At 49.9% G+C, this 13030-nt stretch overlaps 1 protein-coding gene across 1 annotated transcript; it reads right to left on the reverse strand.

Moving 5' to 3' along the window:
- Positions 1-501: 501 nt before the first annotated feature.
- On the reverse strand, positions 502-9038 carry LOC311586184 (2'-5'-oligoadenylate synthase 1A-like). Its single transcript, XM_084762149.1, has 6 exons — positions 8766-9038; positions 6617-6905; positions 3687-3871; positions 2932-3164; positions 2106-2259; positions 502-718 (listed from the first exon to the last, which is right to left on the reverse strand). Exons 1-6 carry the CDS (start codon positions 8946-8948, stop codon positions 677-679), a joined length of 1086 nt encoding a protein of 361 aa, XP_084618275.1. The 5' UTR covers positions 8949-9038; the 3' UTR covers positions 502-676.
- Positions 9039-13030: the final 3992 nt, after the last annotated feature.

Consider the following 13030-nt stretch of genomic DNA (forward strand, 5'->3'; position numbering starts at 1 on the left):
TTTGTATTTATGGGGCTGGCAAATGAGCCCCTGTTTCAGGACACTGAAGTGTGAATCATTTAGTTCTTTGTATGGAGAGTGTTGTTGTATTGTTGTTGTTGTTGGTGGTGGTGGTGGTGGTGATGGTGGTAGTTAAAGAGTGTGTGTGCGTGTGCGTGTGCGTGTGTGTGTGTGTGTGTGGTGTCAGAGGTTATCCTCAAGTGTGATTCCTGAGCCAGCTCTTCAGCCTGATCTTTAACCAGGGGACACCAACCCATGCCAAGGTGGAACTGGCTTGTAGTGCAAACCACCAGGTAAGTTCGTATCTTCTAGCAGCCACTTTAAAGCCTTTTGTGAGATGTTGTGAAGATATGGCTCAGCAGTTCGAGCACTTGCTGCTCTTCCAGAGGGCCAGGTTTGATTTCCTGCATCTACATAGTGGTGGTCCAGGGAATCTTGCGCCCTCTTCTGGCCACTATGGGCACTACATGCATGCAGTGCAGCCATACATTCAGATGAAACTTTCACACCCATGAAGTAATTTTTTAATGATAAGGACAGGTGCTCATATTTGTAATTCCAGAACTTGGGAAGCTGAGGCAGGAGGACTACTGTGAGTTCTAAGGCAGCAAGGTCTGTGCAGTAGAAGCCCACAGAGAATTGTACAGAAATAGAAACAGAAAAAAAAAAATAGAGATTACAAAAATTGATTCTCCTGCATTGGAACCTCCACCTCCGTCTGTAATAGAAAACACAATCATGTCAGGAGCCCACATTCTTATTGGGAAGAAATGCAAATGAGCCCTGGGGGTGGGTGCAGTGACAAGCCATCTGGGCTCCTTGGAGGGGCTGCTGGGAAGGTGGCCAGTAGGCCAACTTCAGGGCTCAAACACTTGAGGGTGTATAGAAGCTTCCCAGAAGCCAAGCCCCCACCCAAAGTGCTCACATTTAGTTCAGTCAAATGGGAGAGAGCGGCTGGACACTCACTTGCCTGCTGCAGGACAGCACTAAAGGCCACTGCAGCCCAAGATGCCTACCCTTCCTGTTTCCATTCACCCCTCTCATGTCATCTCTCACTTCCTTCCTGACCTTTCTGAGGTTTGGCTCCAAACTCCAGGCACCCATGCTAAGATCCCTCATGAAGCCACTCGTGGCAGCATTGGTCCCCTACTATCAGAAAGACCCATGCCCTGGCAGCGGAAAGAGCAGGTCCCTCCGTCCCTCTTTGGCTGTGACACGGCCCCACTGAGTCCCATTGGTCACATGACAATAAGACATGGAAGACAGGCTGCTTCATGAACCTAATACTTGCTGGCTTCGGAGTCCACAGGATCCCAGCCCCGTCGCTCACTAGCTGAGTGTCCCTGAGCCAGTGGTTTCAGATGTGAGGCTCCTTTTCACTCTCTCTTCCTCTGTCTGTGTGTATCAGTGTGTGGGTGCACCTGTGTGTGTGAGAGTAAGAATGTGAGGGGGTGTGGGGGGTGAGTGCATGGGTGGGTGAGTGTGTGCCGGTGTGAAGGTGTGTATGAGAGTGTGTAGTGTGTGCATGTGTGAGTGTGTGTGCACATGTGTGCATGCCTGTGTGTGCAAGTATATGTGTGTTTGTGAGTGTGTGTATGTGTGTGCAAGCATGTGAGTGGGTGGGTAGGTGAATGCCTGGGTGTGTGTCTGCATATGTGAATGTGTGTATGAGAGTGTGTAGTGTGTACATGTGTGTGTGTGTATGCACATGTGTGCATGCCTGTGTGTACGAGTATGCGTGTGTATGTGTGTGTGAGTGTCTGTGTGTGAGTATGAGTGTGTTTTTTTTCAGGTCCATGTATGTTGCAGCACAGAAGTGAAGATCGGAGAAAAACTTCTGCAAGTTCCTCCCTCCTTCTAGGGCTCTTCCGGGGATCAAACCCAGGACATCTGTGTTGGCAGCGAGCACCTTTACGCGCTGAGCCATCTTGTGAGCCTGCGAAATCTCTGAATGGTGCTAAAACGTCTGTAAAACAAAGGAAGCAGCTGGCCTGCACTGGGGTGTGGGCACCTTATCGAAAGACCACATCTCTGTGAGAATATTCTCCAAATAGCTGGCACGACAGAAACTGGGTGGGAGGAAAAAAGATGAGGACAGGACTCACCAGCACATCCCAGGCGCGCACTGTGGAGCAGTCCCAGTTCCTAAAGCAACGGTACTGTCGCCAGGCCTTAGCTTCTCTTGCCAGCTCATACCAGCCCTCTGGATTCCCACCAGCCACGTTCCCTGTTGGGTCAGCCGGGTCCAGGATCACAGGCCTGCAGAGCAACATTCAGAGAAGGAATTGATCAGCTGGCCAGTGCCCCAGGTATCACTGCACAGGGGGTAGAGGAGGAGGAGCCCCAAAGTTTCTCCTGAATCCCTGCTCCACAGCATACAGCAAGCCTGGAGGGATCCTAGCCCATGGCCTGGCTTCAAATCCTCTCCCCTTTAGTAGCTGTGTGTCCTGGGGAACGTCCCTCAGCCTCTCTGATCTGTGACATGGGGAGAGTTGAACCAGCCAGTCTGAAAGGATGAGGTGTGAAAACAACACAATACAGGATCAAGACATGTCACTATCTCAAATGAAAAGTCACTTGTGTAATTTACAGGTCACTGGTCCACCCGCTGGCCTTTGGTGCGTGCGTCACTGCCCTTGTGATACTGTCACTGCTGGAATATCCCAGTTCCTGCTCCCTGCACTCCCCTTCCTTGGTTGTTTGGGTCTGGACCATATCAGAGCCTTGGTCTCCCCATCTGCACACAGGAGAACCCATGCCTGCCTCCCAGGCCTGCAGGACCTCATGTCAATCAGGTGACTACAGGACAGTGCCCAGCACAGTGACAGGACAGGAGATGCTCCGTTGACACAGGGCTTCCACCTCCCCCTTTCCGCACAAGTGCAGTCTGGCCCACACTGGTGGGAACTGAGCCATGTGGGGACAGGCTACCTGGCTTTTCTGAGCTGTCTGTGCAGATACTTGGAGACCTCCTGGTGTTCAAAGTCGTAATTCACTGTCCAGTAGATTCGAAGCTGCCTGTACTCGGTGACCAGTTTCAAGACTGTCCGGAAGCCCTCGGCTATGTTGAACTCAGTGGACCCACTCCCACGTTCCCAGGCATAGACTGTGAGCAGCTCCAGGGCATACTGCGGGGGCAGTGACGTCTCCAGAGTCTCCTTACACTGAAAAGAGAAAGGCAATGAGGAAAAACAGGGCTCTCAGCTATTGAGGGGGCCACTTCTCATGGGCTCAGTTTAGCAGCCACCTGATGATGTTATTACAGGTTGATTGTCACCCAGCCACGCCCATTCCTTTGGATTCAGTCTATGGACCCCTCCTGTGCTATAGCCAAGAGCTGGGGGCTGTCTGTGGGGACATGTTCCTGATCAATGATGGATGGGCCATGCCTGGACAGGTAGTCCTGGGTGGCATGATAAAGCAAGTTGATTTATCCATGAAGGGCAGGGCAGTGAGCCCAACTCCCCTATGGTCTTTGCTTAAGCTACTGCCCTGACTTCCCTCAATGGTGGGCTGTGACTGGGGCGTGTAACTAAATAAGATCTTTGCTTTGCTAGCGACTTTTGGTCATGTGATACAGACATTCGCATCAATAGCAAGCAATAGACTGCATCTTCTTCGCTCTGGCTGTATCCACGCCACCCCCTGCAAGATTGGCCCACAGCGGCTGGGCCCGAGGGTCTTACCAACTGGTACCAGTGCTTCACCAGGCGGATGAGACTCTTCAGCTTGGGTGGACGCTGCTTCAGGAAGTTTCCCTGGAGCTCCGTGAAGCAGGCGGAGAACTTGCCCTCCAGCCCCAGGGAGGTGCACTCACTGATGAGGCTGGCATAGATGTGGGGGTCAGGTTTGTTGTAGAAGTAGACATTACCTGTTAAGGGGGTTTCATTCCGTTAACACCTCAACTTTTCTCTGAGGTTCTTTGGTCTCTCTGGGGGGTTCAGTGAACAGGGCAGGGTTTTACTGCTGTGCACATCACTTCCCACACAGCCATGTGCCCTACCACACCTCAGGACTGCCTGCGCGATGTATCTCTGGAACATTCCTGCCACCAACTGGTCTGAGTGCAGGGCCTTTCTCACAGGCCTGGAGACTGGTGTGAGGGAACGGCACACTGTGATCACACAGGAGAAGGCTGCGTGGTCATCTTATATCAGCCAACTGCATTCTGGTTCCAGTATCTTCCACATGGTGCATTGTCATGTGCACACACTCCTGCTTGTGTCAGTGTTTACTGTAGAGCAGTCTGCTGTGTTTCTATATCACATCTCATGCTAATAGAGTCTCTGCCATGTTTTGTTTTTGGTGTGTGTGTGTGTGTGTGTGTGTATGTGTGTGTGTATGTTTGTATAGTTATACATGTATGTTTGGAGTCAGATATATGGTGTACTCCTTTATAGTTTCGCATCTTATTTCTTTGTGACAGGATCTCTCTGTAAATGTGGAGCTTGCCTGGCATTAAACAGGCCACGGAGATTCTGTCTCTGTGCCCGGTAGTGCTGGCGTGACAGGCCAATGTGTGGCACTTACTAAGTGTAGGTGGGTGTTGGGGATTTGAACTCAGGTCCTTCTGCTTGTGCAGCAATTGCCCTTATCCACTGATTGTCTCCCCAGCCAACATGTGTCTGTAGAGCATGAGTTTCTTTTCTTTTTCGGTTTTTCGAGACAGGGTCTCACTGTGTAGCCTTGGCTGTCCTGGACTCGCTTTGTAGACCAGGCTGGCCTCAAACTCACAGTGATCCACCTGCCTCAGCCTCCCGAGTGCTGGGAATAAAGGTGTGCGCCACCACGCTCAGCTCTAGAGCATGATTTTCTGTAGTGTCTAAGTTAATATTGTATGGGTTTGATTTTTCATGTCCTGAGAGCTATAGGATATGGTGTTGGTGTGTGTGTGTGTGTGTGTGTGTGTGTGTGTGTGTGTGTCTGTGTGTGTGTCTCCTGTGCATTTGTAGAGTGGATGAGCTATAGCTATGGAGTAGATGTGTATGTGTTGTGTGTGCACACCTGTGTGTGTGTGTGCACATTTGAGTAGACTAGGCAGGCACCAGGCTATGCCTGAGGCGTGTGCAGGGGTGTGGCTGCAGCTGCAGCAGCCATGCCATCAGGCTGTAATGCTGGCACAAGGCAAAATGACTCAGTGATGGAGGTTGGGACACACCCAGTCACTCAGTGACCAGGGCAGGTGTCTCTCCCACGTGCTTATTTTCAATTACAGTACCCAGCACACAGTGGGACTCATCTACTCAGTCATCTTGTGTAGGGTTGAGGCTGAGGTCCTTTCCTTGGCTGTTGCCCACACCACCATTTTTAAGGTGGTCCTTCTGTGGTGGAGCCCTTCCCCAGTGGAAAGCTGCCCGAGGCTGGGGAAGTCTATGACCAAGACAGGCTTCTGCAGGAGCCACACTCCCAAGTCATTTCTGGGTGGCTCCCAGGCCCCTTCCACTGAGCACTAAGCTGCTTGCAGCTTCCCACAGCATGTTGTCCTGGTTCTGCTCAAAGGCTGGCCCTCTCATTCCCTGCTGCATGAGACTCTGTAATGTTTCCATTGCTCCCCTAAGCCAAGCGCTAGTGGCCTTGTCTCTAAGTTAATAGCAGCAATTCACACAGTGGCCAACAGGGGGTGCTGTGTTCTTCCAGATGTAAAGCCTCACTTTCAGGGGTGTTCCTTGGTTGTCTTTGGGAAGAGTTGGGCAACTTGTCATTTTGGAGGCACACTGTGTGCCAGGCCTACTGTGAGACCTTTACACAGAGGATCATTAAAGTGCTGATCTATGTGCATGTTGGGGGCTGAGATGGTGGTGGCTGGGCTTGCAGATTTCCTCAGGGGGGTGGTGGTAAGGAGGACAGAACTCCTCTGAGAATTCCCCATTCTACACAAACTCTGCTGCAGACATCCAGGCTTCTGTACAGGACTGAGGTTCCCATTCTTTGGGAGAAGAGGAATCAGTTATTAATTTTCAGGGAGTTCTATGCTGCCTCATGTTTAGAAAGACAAAATCCACGGCCAGCCACAAATAGCGCGGGTATGCTAAGGGGTATCTAAGATGCCTTCAACCGCTAACTGAGGCATTTAATATCCTTTTGTGATGGATCCTCACTCCCCACTACCACATTCCTAAAATCCTTCCTCCCCATCTCAGCTTTAAAGAGAGACTCTGGGTGAATTTCTCACATGTTAAGGGTTTTCAGTTCAGGAATAGAAGGTGTGGGCTGGGCAGATGGCTCAGTCAGAAACGTGCTTGGCTCACAAGCGTAAGGACCCATGTCGGAACCCCAGGACTCAGGGGAAAAGCGGTGAGTGGTGGGGCAGGATTGTAATCCCAGCGCTGGGGAGGTGTGGACTAGAGGGTCCCAGAGGGCTCTGCCCAGCCAGGCAACAGGCAAGCTTTGTTGTTGAATTCTGAACCTGAGATAGACAAGGTCTTTTAAAAAAAATGGATGAGGTATGTTAGCCACAGTTTAGGATCACATCTCCACACAAGTGAACCCACATGGGACACAGAGAGAGAGAGAGAGAGAGAGAGAGAGAGAGAGAGAGAGAGAGAGAGAGAGAGAGAGAGAGAATAAAAGAGATGTACGGAAGGGCAAGCTGAGGGTTCGGGGCGGGCTGGCTTACCCAGGACATCACGGGCTGGCAGAATAATAAAGTTCACCTCCTCCTCGAGCTGGGAGGAGCTCAGCTTCACAATGAGCTCAGGGGAGTTGTTCCGACATGATCTCAGGAAGTCGAGCTTCACTGATAGCCTCTTCTCGTACCGAAACTGGCACAGCTGTTTCTCGATTTCCTTGATGAACTCTCTCTGTCCCTTCAGCTGGTCCTCAAAGCTGGTGAGATTGCTCAGGAGCACCACCAGGTCTGCTTCCAACTTGCCCTTGAGGGCGGCGCCTTTGCCCGAGGAGCCGCCCTGGAAGACAAAAATGAGATTGACAAGTGGCATGGCGTGCTGGGCAGTCCGGACCCTGGACATCCTAGGAGTCCATCACCCAGGGTGACGGATGGATGGAGAGAGCTGGCACATGTGCAGCGGAGTAAGTCAGCCCTGAAGAGTGAAATCAGGATCCGTGTAGGAAAATAGATGGTTCTGATCTCAAGGTATAGGGGAATTAGCCAGACTCAGAATGACAAACATAGGGCGGGTCCTTTTCTTGTGTGGAATTAGATTTGTGTGTGTGTGTGTGAGAGAGAGAGAGAGAGAGAGAGAGAGAGAGAGAGAGAGAGAGAAAAGAAGAAGAAGAAGAAGAAGAAGAAGAACAACAACAACAACAACAACAACAACAACAACAACTATGCGGAGGAGATGGGGAAGTGTAAAGGAAGTAAGGAATAGGGAGGGTCATAGGAGGTGACAAGACGGCACATTTTTTCTCCTGTGGAGTCTAGATCTAGCTGCACGCGTGGATGTGAAATTGGAGGCAGACTCTCTGGTGGTGGTCAGGGTTGGGTCCAAGGGAGGGGTAAGACAGTGCGTGGGAGGAGACTGAGTGAATTAATACAGAAGTGTGAAAGCGTTGCCATGAACTCCTTTGTTAGCATTGTTAGTTGTTTGTGTGTGTGTGTGTGTGAGATATGCTCAAATGACATCATATACTTGTAAGAAAATGGCCTTATATAATATAGAATAACCTAAAAAGTGTCATAGAAGCACAAAAAAACTAAGATGGGCCCACACCTGTAAAACAAAACAAAAAAATTTAAATAAGAACCATATGCTGAGAAGAGCCTTCCTAAATAAAATGCTGAGAATAATCACTAACACACATGAGTACCAGCAAATGTTGAAAGTGGCCATTACAAAATGTCCTATCCGGGGATGGAGAGGGGCTGGGTAGTTAAACGTGCCTGCTGTTCTTGCAGATGGCCTGAGTTCAGGTCCCAGCACCCAAGCAGGCCAGCTCACGGCCACCGATGTAACTGCAGCTCCAAGGCATCTGACATCTACTCTTCAGTTCTGAGGGCACCTGTACTGACATGTACAAGCCCCCATCCACAAAACTAAAAACAGAAAAATAAAACAAACTTGGGCTGGAGAGACGGCTCAGAGGTTAAGAGCATTGGCTGCTCTTCCAAAGGTCCTGAGTTCAAATCCCAGCAACCACATGGTGGCTCACAACCATCTGTAATGTGATCTGATGCCCTCTTCTGGCCTGCAGGTGTACATGCAGGCAGAGCACTGTATACATAATAGTAAATAAATAAATCTTTAAAGAAATAAAAATAAAACCAACTTTAAAAAAAAAAAGGAGAAAACAAAGCAATTTTATTTCTTCAGCCTTCATGGCGTCTGAGAGTTAGGTGCTGTTGTCATGAGGTCCGATTTGACAGACCCAGACCCAAGCCCAGTGAGGGTCCATCAATCCAGTCACGTGGTAGGTGGGGTCCTTGGTCTGTCCTGTGTGTCACATTTGACTTAGTCTACGTGTCCTGTGCATCACGGGATGTGTGCAGAGAACACTGGCCATGGAGCATATAGTTAACTTACCTGAGGTCACACAGCAGTGCAAAGGTTGGGTCCCCTGACCTGCCACTCTCCAGCAAACTGCCTCCCTGAGCTGGGCCTCAGTTTCCCTGACTCTGAAATGGCTGTAGCTGGGAGGATTAAACTATAGCTGAAGTCCCTCTTCTAATGCAGAGGTGTGGCCGTGAGGGGCAGAACCCACTGCACAGCTGCGATCAGAGGTGAAGAGGCGGGATCAGGGCAGCAGCCTGGCTTCTGAGAGTCCTTTCCCACCCCCATCCCATCAGCTCAGGCTGAGTGGGGGCTCACCTTCACCACCTTGGAGACCCTCACAGGGTGGGTCGCGTCTTGGAAGCATCTCTCCTTCAGGAAAGCACACACGATGTCGACGGCTGCTGTGACCTCAGTGCGGAAGGTGGTGTCGAGGAGGAGGTTGTCCTTTATGAACTTGTCCAGGTCTGAGGCCTGGATGCTGCTGAGCCCCTGCCCCATGATTGTGCAGGGAGTGTTTGCTTCTGCAGCTGTGGGGTCTCTTGACTCCCAGGCTGGCAGCTGAGCAGAATACAAGGATTTTCAGTTTCGATTTCTAGGAAAGGGTGGGTCTGCCAATGTTTCCAAGTCTGGGCTTTTTTTTTTTTTTTTTTTTAAGCATCCTGTAAAAACACAGTCAAAAGAATGCCCCATGATGAACAAAGTCTTGGGGAACTGTGAGAGAGGCCGCACGAAAAAAGGTAGAGGGCGCTCTACCTCAGGTGCATTTTTGTCCCCTGAATGGTTATTGGACGTGATTTTGTGCCTCCTGTGACAAACACTTATATTCATCTTGCTGGAGGTCAGAACATAGCTATCGAACCCAATCTGGTCAGTGTACCCTGAGCCTGCATACGCCTTCATGCTCTCCCAGATACGGTCTATAGCATGCGCCAGGCAATTGTGTTTCAGTTGGTCTGTCCTGAGAAAGTTCTGGGAGAGGGGTGCTCTGCTAATATTCAGTATTACTTAATGGTGTTTATGTGTATGTTTTTCTGAACGCATACAACCTTCCTTGGATCGATGCTCTGTTAATTTGTGCATAAAAGCACACTGAAACTGAAGTCAGGTTGTCGACAGCATCAGACTGTAGCCTTCCCTGTTCTTTCAGGTCTTCAGATCTCAGGTCCAGCAAATAAGATGTTTACGGGCTGGTGAAAGTCAACAGGATCCTACCTGGAAACATTGTTTTTCTAGTCCACAGGCAAAAGAACTCATAACTAAACACATTTGTTCTGTTGGTTTTTTTTTTTCTTCAGGATTCCTTCTTGTTGAGAAAGCTGTTACACAACAGATTAAGAGCAATCTGTACATGTTGGGAAATGGGAAACCAAGTCAGAAAACTACAGAAGGTGGTTTCCAGCTCCTGCAAATGTTTTGGGGAGAACTGCATGTTCTTTTGTTCTTTTTTCCCCTCCTCCTCCTTCTTGTTCTTCTTTTTGTTCTTGTTATTCTTGTTTCTTCTTCTCCTCTTCCTCCTCCTTCTCCTTTTTCTCCTTCTTCTTCCTCTTTTCCTCCTCCTCCTCCTCCTCCTCCTCCTCCTTCTTCTTCCTCTTCTTCATTTCTTGACAGGGTTTTTCTGTGTAGCCATGGCTGTCCTGCAACTTGCTCTGTAGATCGGGCTGGCCTCAAACTCAGATATCCTCCTGCCTCTGCCTCCTCTACTGGGATTAAAGGGGTGTGCCATGTTCTTTTCTACTTAAGTCTGGACTTTAGTTTGACTCTGAATGAAAAATAAATAAATAAATAAATAAAAATGAAAGTACATGACTACTCCTAGGTATGGTGGAGGAGGAGGTTCACTGTAGATATGAAGGGCAACAGAGCCAGAGAAGGGGACATCTGGGAGAGTCCAGAGTGGACATGACCCTGAGCCATGTGAGCAAAGGGTTCAGCGAAGAAGAGCAAAAGAGGAGCCACTGACCAATAGACTGGCATAGCCAGAATCCTTGAGTAATATTGGGGCCAGAGGAGCTGGGAGGAGAGAAGCCCAGCCCAACACCTAGGCTGGAGAGTTAAAGGCAGGGGATGGGGTGTGCCAGCCAGGAGAACCCTGTAACAGGTAGAGCCTTAGGAGTGCTGGGAGAACCTGGCTGCCAGGTCCACTTTGATATGTTATTGGGCACCTCAGCCATTTGTCCTGGGTTTGAGACCTAACAGTCTTGGTGATGGCACACACTCCTAGTCCCAGCACTCAGGAGGCAGAGACAGGAGGGGAATCTCTCAGTTTAAGGTCAACCTGGTCGAGAGAGCTGGTTCTAGGGCATTTAGGGCTACATGGAAAAACTCTGTCCTGAAAAAATAAAAAGCTACAATGAGATAAAATGAATAAAAACTGCCACCTTGACTGGCTTTATTTTCCTTTTAATGGTAGACTTGCAGTTTTAGGACTAAAGAAAATCTAAACAGGAAGTTCACAGAAGCCCCCTCTCCGATTCTTATTGTGACTGGCAGCTCTAACTGGTGATACTGTGTCATTGCTTATGCAAGAAGAACTCACTCTATTCCAGGCACTAAGACACAGGGAAACATATTTTTCAAGCCCATGTCATGTGCCGGGGTCTTCAGGAATGGTCCAGATGAAATGCCCCAGGCATATGCCTGAGACCTGTACAGAGGCCTGGGTGTCTGAAACAGGGTTTCTACAGGATGTAGAAATTCTCAGAGGTGCTATGTCCCCCTCAGGAAACCTGCAAAGCCAGCCACCAGAGGATGCAAGTGTGGGTGGACAGGGGTCACAAGCCTGGAGTCTGATCCCAGGTTGGACTCTCCCGCCCTGGGGCCTTGGGCAGCATCCTGCCTGGGTCCAGGGCAGCAGCAGAGAAGCTCATGTTACTGACTCCAGAGCCTCCTGGCCAGGGGCTGCCGTGCTCTCAGGAGGACCTATGTCCCGTTCTTGTCCACCTGAGGATGAAGGGAAGGCAGGGCACATCAGGCCTCAAGCAGTCATCCCAGCACTAAGGCAGGAGGATGACAAGACCCAGGCCAGCCTGGCCTACACAGCCGAAGCCCTCCAAAAACCGAAAAGACACAAAACCAAAACAATTTTACAGAGGTTATGAAAAAAAGTGATCCTCTTGGTGTGGAACCTCCACCTCCATCTGTAATAGAAAACACACAATCATGTCAGGGGCCCATATTCCTACTGGGAAGACGTGCAAGTGAGGTCTGAAGGTGGGCGCCATGACAGCCCACCTGGGACCCTTAGGGGGGCTGCTGGGAAGGTAAACAGTAGGCAAAACAGGGGTAAGGCTCTTGAGGATGCATAGAGTTCTTCCTGGAAGCCTGCCATCGAAGGCCTCACATTCAGTGACAGACCTGTCAAATGAGAGAGCAGGCTTAGCTGGTGTCTGCTTTGGGACAGCCCCAAAGGCCACCGCAGCCTCACCTGCTCCTCCATCCCCGCTCCCATGTCCCTGCTCAGTTCCTTCCTGACCTGGGGTTTGGTTCTAACATCCCTACACCCATGTTAAGCTCCATCCTGAGGCCACATGTGACATCACTGGTTCCCTAGTGTCAGAATGACCCCTGCCCCGGGAGGGGAAGGTCCAAGTGCAGGTCCCTCTCTGCTTGTTTGGCTGTGACAAGCCCTGCTGAATCTCACTGGTCACATGACAGTGAGACGGAGAAGACAGGCTACTTTATGGACCTGACACTGGCTTCAGAGTCCTCGGGATCCAGCCCTGGCACTGCTTGGCTGAGCATCCCTCAGCCAGTGGCTTCAGATCTCTGACTCTGTCTCTGTCTCTCTCTGTCTCTGTGTGTGTGTGTGTGTGTGTGTGTGTGTGTGTATGCATGTGTGTGTGTATATGTGTGTATGAGAGAGAGAGAGAGAGAGAGAGAGAGAGAGAGAGAGAGAGAGAGAGAAGGTGGGGAGTCTGTGTGTCTGTATGTGGTTGCACCTATAAGTGTATGTGTTTTTTGTGTAAATGTGTATATATTTGCATGGGTATCTATATTTGTGTCTGTGCATGGTTGAATCTGTGTGTGTGTTTCTGTGTACATGTGTGCACTTGCATGGGTATATGTGTGTGTTTGTGGGTCTGTGTATGTGTGTGTGTGTGTGTGTGTTTGTGTGTGTGTCCAGTCAACAGAGAATACTATCCTCAAGTGTCTCCCACCTTGGCATTTTCAGTTGCACTGGATTGGAACTCACCAGGTAGTTTATACTCATAGAAGTGCACGTCTTCTTGTCTGGCTTTTGTATGTGGTTTTTGGGGATGGTGTTTGGCTCCTTAAACTTATTTGCATGGCAAATGCCTTATGGACTGAGCCTCCTTTCCTATTGGGAAGACAGGGGTGTCAGTAAGCACACCCACAAGAGCCCTAGTGAGGATCCAGTGAGTTTCTGTATGATAAAGAGCCCAGGACAGAGCCTGAGCAAAGCAGACACTTAGAGCAGAGGCTGCAGTTTCTGAGGAGGCTGAGGGACAAGAACTCTGTGGGAGGGGTTGAGAATCTGTGATTATTGCCGGAATAAATGTGAAGCAAGCAGTGTGGCAGGACACGGCACCTCTGGAAAGATGACGTATTTGTGAGAATAT

This window comes from Acomys minous (genome assembly GCF_964271855.1).
Source record: "Acomys minous genome assembly, chromosome: 16".
Classification (NCBI taxonomy): domain Eukaryota; kingdom Metazoa; phylum Chordata; class Mammalia; order Rodentia; family Muridae; genus Acomys; species Acomys minous.